The 7532-nt window shown below is 36.2% G+C and overlaps 1 protein-coding gene and 1 long non-coding RNA gene across 2 annotated transcripts; one reads left to right on the top strand and one right to left on the bottom strand.

Annotated features, from left to right (window-relative positions):
- Positions 1 to 871: 871 nt before the first annotated feature.
- Positions 872 to 2005, top strand: LOC148697144 (uncharacterized). The gene is made up of 2 exons (XM_088694950.1): positions 872 to 1242; positions 1377 to 2005. Exons 1-2 carry the CDS (start codon positions 1128 to 1130, stop codon positions 1637 to 1639), a joined length of 378 nt encoding a protein of 125 aa, XP_088551076.1. The 5' UTR covers positions 872 to 1127; the 3' UTR covers positions 1640 to 2005.
- A 1994-nt stretch (positions 2006 to 3999) lies between these two features.
- LOC148697143 (uncharacterized) lies at positions 4000 to 7248 on the bottom strand. The gene is made up of 3 exons (XR_015963102.1): positions 7090 to 7248; positions 6904 to 7006; positions 4000 to 5746 (listed from the first exon to the last, which is right to left on the bottom strand). It is a non-coding gene; the product is annotated as an uncharacterized LOC148697143 (long non-coding RNA).
- Positions 7249 to 7532: the final 284 nt, after the last annotated feature.

Here is a 7532-nt window from a genome sequence, read left to right as displayed (position 1 = left end):
ACCCACGCTCTAACAAACTTTTTGAAATATAAAAGAAATAAGCTTGAAACAAGATGGAAATCTCCCCCATCTTTTATTTAGTAACCGGTCACCTTGCAATAAAGTTGGGAGTATCCCTTAATATTTAGTGGGATGTAATATCCACACATTCCTTTTTATTTATCACACATTTCTAATTTTCAGCCGTCAGATTAAATGAATTGAAAATGATCATATGACATAATTTAACAAATGATGTGTGAGAAGTAATAAGGGTGTGTGGATAGCACACCCCATATTTAGTTAGACTTGTATTTTTCATTAAAACCTATGTCCTACTTGGTATTTAATTTAATTTACCTTTTGTTGAAAGTTGTGTCAATCAGGAACTCGTATTTTTCCTTATTTTCCTTAAACATGGTATTTTTCCTTAAAACCTAAGTCCAACTTGATACTGAATCTGAATTTACCTTTTGTTTAAAGTTGTGTCTATCAAGAGAGCTGCATAGCTGTTGAGTTAGTGTACAGGGTACTCTGTGACCCAATAGTGTAAGTTTAGGCATGCACTTCTCACTTCTCACTTCTCAGTATCCTATATATGTAAAGTAACAGTACAAGTTTCAAAATTTGTCCTTTTGAAATCATCATTTATGGACACTACAAAATCTGAGACTTTATGTTAAAATTGGATGACTTGCCAAAACATGTGATACCTTGAAATTGAAAAGATGGCCGTGGATCATGTGAAGTGCAACAGATGTCCCCTCCTCTCTCCTGCCACATTTAAAACCATTCCCTCCCTTTCCCTTCTATTTTCCATTTAATATTTTTCTCCCTATATAAATTATGTATATATTTACCCCCTTGGATATCCCTCATTGTGCACCTTCTACTTCTTCTTCCTCTTATTATCTCTCTCTGTTTAGCTTTTCTTTAAGTCTTCCTTCCTTTGTAATGAAATCTCTTCTCAGGGTTTGCCTTTAGTAGTCCAAACTATCAAGTGGTCCGACTTTTTAAACAATCTTTTACCGTTTGGATTTCTTAAAGTCATATCTTCACCGTTTATTATTTCTCAGGCTACTGAGTAGTTCCTCTTATTTGTGTAGTTAATTTCAGTCACTATAAGAATTACAAGTTACAAAGAAAGTATGAAGAAGAGATTGCCTGTTGGAGTTGCAGCCCACACAAGTTTCCTCCTTGTGGTTTTCTTCATGCTAATTACGATAGGCAGAAGCCTACGTGTTTGGCCTCCTCACGTCCCTCGTATGGATTATCATTATCTCATTAATTGATATTGGTTACATATATAATCACTCATGTATTATCATTATCCTATACGTGTTAGGTCTAAACCTAATCTCCTATTTTTGTAATTAATGTCTCCCTTGATGCTTCAGTAAACCTTCAAAGAGATGTCGCAGCTGTTAACAGAGAGAACCTGTACCGAGGCGAGGAAGGAGATGAGGAAAGAGGAAAGGAAGAAGCGATGAAGGACCTATACCAGAGCGGATCGAGGTTGCCGGACTGTTCACATGCGTGCGGACCGTGCTTTCCATGTAAAAGAGTGATGGTGAGCTTCAAGTGCTCCACTTCAGAGTCATGCCCAATAGTCTACAGGTGCATGTGTAAGGGGAAGTATTACCATGTTCCCTCTAACTAGTATTCATCTTCAGATCTCCACCTTCCGACGGCCTCCGCTACTGCTAGCTAATTATATGCGTGCATGGGGATTCTTTCCTAAGAACAATGTTAACTAATTTGTGCCCCTGACTTTTTTGGGCCCCGAGAGGTCGCCCTGCCCACCCGAAGTCGCGGCCGGCCCTATGAGGATGCATGTTAACTTGTGCAACTGGATTTTTCTTAATTACGTACGATTAATTTGTTTAGGGTTTAATTGTAGTTTAGAGTCTTTGGATGAGCAGAAGAAAAGTTGTATTGCAGGGGAGAGTTAATTTGTATATTGCTTATCATCACGAGTTTCTTGCTTTTCCTTTTTCCTAGCCAATTATTAGATTTGAATTTTTTATTTTCCTTGTCGCTCTCCCTATATCTCTCTCTTTCTTTGATTGTATCCATCATATAACAACTTAATTTTGGCACGTCTCAACGAATTTAGCATGTGAAAGTCATGTGATTTTTTCTACCTCCGAAAAGTTTAATTTACTTTTACATATGCTTTTAGTAAAACAGATGACAAAACTATTGTCCTTAATTTGCAACAATTAATAAGAAACAAGGAATGACAAATTGACGAAACACAATATATGATGAAATCGAATGATAACCCTTAGGCTACAATCCACTAGCAAATCCTAGAATCCACTAGGAAGAAATAGAGAGAAACTCACGTGTATTGATAATAGTTCAAAGATGCTTGAATCACAACCGTAAAAGTTGTTTATATAGTCTTAGGAAATCTTAATTAGCTCCTAAAATCTAAGAAACTTCGGAATACATATTTCTGGCAAAATGGTCCCAAGATCGATAATCCAAAAATTAGCATCTAAATTTCTAGAAAACAAGTCTTGAGACTTAAAACCATAAATTTGCCAAAATCGAGTTTACTTTGTTGTCTGCTTGTCAAGTTGCTCCATGAACATCTCGGCTAGCTATTGTACATCAGTCTCCTTCACTTTGAAAGAACTCCACCCCGACTTATATCATCTGGATACAAAAACTCATCACATTGAAACTTGATGACATCATCTTTATACATGTACTATTCCCTTATTTCCTACATTTTATGCTGCTATGCTTTTTTTGTGAAATTGGTTGTTTAATGTGTCGAATGAGTGTTTAGTAGATAATCGACCTTAGAGATGACTTGGGAGCTAATATGGTGATTTTAAGGCTAAAAGGGTCAAAGCTGGGAAGAAATGAAGTCTAAGAAGTATTCCAAACTAAATCATCAGTGTCTAATTGGACGTTCAATGTGCAAATTAAAGGTTGCTGTTTGGAAATTGCAACTGGAGCTGGAACTTCTTGTGCAAATTGTCATATTTGTTGGGCTGTTAGAAATTCATCAGGACTAAGTGGATTTTGTGCATCGTTGCCACGTATGTTGGAAAGTTTTGGATGTCTAGTTTTCACAGAATATTATATCATATTTCAATACCATTTTAGGTAGCATATAAGTTTGATATGCCCACATCAACTTAATAGCATTTCTCTAAAACTATACACATCACTCCCAAAGTTCAAAAAAAACCAAAAACAGAAATCGTTCTTGTCCTTAATTTGCTACAACTAATACACTACAAGAGCTTCTAAAAGAATAAAAAAAACTATAGGGGAAAAATGGTGACAACTGAATTACAAGGGATAATGTTTGTGGTAGTATATCCTCATTCTCAATTTTGATTTACCAGCTTTTTTGTCATGCTGCATCGACTTGTGTATGGGGTCCTGGGTCAAATCATCTATAATTAAAGAAAGATGCTCGGATCTTTCTCGGCTACTCAAGAATGAGTAGATATTTTTACTCAAATAAATTCTGTTTGTCCAATTAATACAATTTAGTGTTTATCATCAGAATTTTTCATATTACAAATTACTTTGTAAAGATTATCTTTACAAAAAAAAAAATAATAAATAAATAAATAAAGCCAAGGTCGTTTAGTAAATCAAGTTGAGCAAATAAATAAGCGGTTCATAATAGGTTTACCAATTTCTTTCATCTGTTTTATACAATTCGATTTCTTTCACGCCTTGGACTCAGGGTTGGTAAAAAAAATAATAAATCCTGCATCCGTTGCGCAAATACCAGTAAAAAAAAAAAAAAAAGAATACGAAATTAAAAATAAATGTCTTTTATACAAATAACCGAAATCCTTATAAGTGTACAAAAAATAAATTTAAAAAAAAAAATCTGTAGTCTACCACAAACTCAGCTATCAGTCCCTATCTTGCCAAATAACTCATCTGAACAATAAAAGGATGAAGGATAAGTAATAATCAACGTCACTTGGTGAGTTCAATATGTAATATGTCAAGGGATGTTGTTTTACAAACTCTAGAAAATAGAGTACTGAAATAAATTCATATATTACATAATTTCATATCATATCATCCCTTTACATATCCATTATATACTTCATCAAATTTAATTTCCCACGTGACCCCTAATATTCCTTGTGTGCAATTGACATTTATCCCTCAGAATAATACAACACTAAATAAAGTTCTCACGTTCCGTGAATATGCACAAGAGTTACACACATAATGTATATGTTCTCATGAAAACAATACACGAAATCAACCATGCTTGACTTGAGATAGAGATATTTGTAATAAGAACAAAAATCCCAAATTTTCAAGTCATCGATAAATAAAAAGTTTTAGAACATACTACATAAACCACTCATCTCGATTATGAGGCGTTCGGCAAGACAACCAACCTATTGATCCCACACATTGATATCACCTCCTTTATTTCAAGAAAATTTTCATTGTAACAGGAATACAAGTGGTACACCACGTGTTTTAATAGAAGTGGTGGAAAATTTTATTTTTTAAGTTATTAACTTTTTAGCACATATATCCTATCAATTGTATAATGACACGTGATATACCACATCGTGTACCGGTCACACTGAAAAATCTCTCCTTTATTTCCCTCTCTTTTCTGTATTTCCATCACTTTCTATGTGCACTTCTTTGCTTGCAGTCGCATGCAATCTCAACTAACACACTCCGATCTCTCTCTCTCTCTCTCTCTCTCTCTGTTCTCTTCTCTCCCATATTTTTTTTTCTTTCCCACGAGCCACTCAAAACCCCAATTAAAACTCATGGTTGAAGTAAATTAAATGGTTAGGAGGAGGATTTGCCACATACTGTCTAAGAATTGCGACTAAAAGGATGGCTTGCCTGGGTTGTGCCACCATTCATGCATGTTCCGGGGAGCAAATAATCATTGAGTCCTCATTTTTTAAGAACAACACATGCAAAGAGACCCGCCAACAAATAATTAAGTAATTAGTGAACTTATGAGAGCATGCTATCTACGTCAAGCTCCTGTGAACACTCAACTCTCGGGCCAACTAAGTTTATAGATAAGGGTGAAGCCATGACGCAGCAACAAGATAAACAGAGGGATCCTCACGTTCACCCGTAATGATTCATCTGGAATCCACCAAAAAAGTGAGAGAATTCTTAAAGACTATATTGATTAATCTAAAATACAAAAGACAAAACTTAGAGCAACACTTACATTGCCTATTTATTCTACTTCTAACACTAGATTAATTATACATATTGAATGCTATTTAAATCATAGCGTGTAACTCATGACCTATTGGTATTCACCCTGCGCCTATCAAGCAGTGCTTCAAATTCCTCCGCTAAACGTTCTACTTCATGCCACCTCCAAATAATAGGATTGACACCTCCAAGTTACATGAAATGCTATTATCAAATGTTGACAACTAGCTAAAGGGTGTTGAAAGGTAAAAACTGACACGCCTAACCACGATATCCTCCAAACACCAGGGTAGGTACGTGCTGGCTGACACCCAAGGGTGATGAAACCATATTAACATGCATGTAAAAAATATGAAGAAAGAATGAACGTAAAATAAAACACGTAAACTTAACTATAATGAATATGCAAATGTGGAAACGTGTTCAGAGCATACAACTAATCAAGAATAATGTAGAAGGAATATTATGAAAAGGTACGAACAAAGGAATGGGTCCTACACCGAGAAGACTCGAAGATACCGATGCAGGAGTGCTTTGATGCAGGGATTGTACGCCTCGATTCTAAGTCCTAAAGGGGGCACAAAACAAAGCGTGAGTGGACCAAGTTTATATATAGTAATACTAAAACGATTACTCTTCAAATGTACTAACTCCCAATTTTAGAAAAACTCATATAGCTAGTAAGTAATTGGTTTTCTGAAAACCCTAGTATGCCATAAAACCTTCATAAAACATATATCGTATATAGTGTGCTTAGTAGTGGTATCACAATCGCTCAAATGCCCTGCATCGCCCACCCGAAGGCATATATAAATCTTATGCCCGAAAGCCCTACATCACCCCCCCCCCCGAAGACATAAAATATTTCGCCTGAAGGCCCTACATTGCCCGCCCAAAAGCATATATAAATCTTCCACCCGAAGGCTCTACATTACCCGCCCAAAGGCATATATAAATGAATATCCACTAAGTAAGCACAGAAAATCATAAACATAATCTTTCCAAAATATATCTCATCGGAGCTTAATAGCTCTAACATCAAATCATAAATCATATTCATAAAATATCTCAATAACGTAAATTCGATAAAGTATGATATTTCATAAAGCGTAAATCTGATAACTCATTAAACGTTTCATAAAACATAGTCATAAAATCATGTTTTTAATGTACGCATTTCTAGTAATTAAATCATGCATTTTGGAAAGGGTCCACTCATAGATACTTCGTCACCAAAGAGCCGTTCGAACAAGGAAGGACGGAATCGCCACTAATAAACACACATAAGCACATAAAGGGACCAAATAAGTAAAACCCTACTAAAACAATTGAATTTGGGAAAATGGAACGTAGATTTGGAATCAAGGCGTCGAATTGCCCTAAGAGGGGTCCCGAACAAATTTCATAAAAGTCAACGCAAGGAATATTCCATGAATTTTCTAGAGAATATTCTAGAAATATTCCAAGAATATTTCAGGAATATTATCTAGAGAATATTTTGAAGAATATTCCATCGGGTCCGGATTGGGTTGGAACTGGGCCAGATCTGGTTCGAATATGGGTCTAGGGTAGTCTGGTTGGGTCGACCCGATTTCAAGCTATCAGTCGGTTTCCATGAAGAAGAAAGTGGGAGCTTGGAAAGCTCCGTTCATCCCCAAAACTCGACTAAAACTAGTCATTCAATATACCAAATTGAAGCCTAAGGAATAAGGAAGAATAATATACCTATCATGTGGCCAGCCATGGCCGGAGTTAACCGGAAAATGGCCTAGAAGGCTTGGGTTATCGCTAGAATCTTGGGAAGTCTCCTTGAGCAGTTTCTACGATGCTTCAATGTGCAAAACACACATGAATGAGTTAGTCTTCAATAAAAAATGAGGGAAAGACAATTCGAATGGTCTAGAACCTTACCCTTCGTTGGGAACGACACTATCTCGCCGTGACTCGTCGGGGAAGATGATGAACAATGCCTCACTGTGCAAAGGGAGAGAGACCAGCGAGAGAGCAACCGGAGAGGGAAATATGAGATAGATGAGGAAGTTAGAGAGAAGGGAAATGAGAGAGAGGGCCGGGAGACAAGGGAACATGTGGCCCCTAGTGGCTCACAAAACAAGGTTCATTAAAGACAAAAATACAAATATCTCCCAAACATGAAATTACAAAATTACCTTCGATGTTCCGTGTTTAGTAAAATTTAGGACGAGTCGTTACAAAAACTATCCAAAGAGCTTAGTCAAGCTTAATTGCTACAAAGTTGCTGGCCTAACTATTACAATTTACAGTGATATTACGTGGTAAAGAGAGAAAATCTTTGAATTTCCATCACTTACAAGCATCCTGCAAATGACAAGCAC

The sequence above is a fragment of the Pyrus communis genome, chromosome 5 (genome assembly GCF_041283825.1).
Source record: "Pyrus communis isolate YQ-2024b chromosome 5, ASM4128382v1, whole genome shotgun sequence".
Lineage (NCBI taxonomy): Eukaryota > Viridiplantae > Streptophyta > Magnoliopsida > Rosales > Rosaceae > Pyrus > Pyrus communis.
The sequence above is the reverse complement of the archived record's forward strand: the minus strand, read 5'-3'. Positions and strand labels throughout refer to the sequence as shown.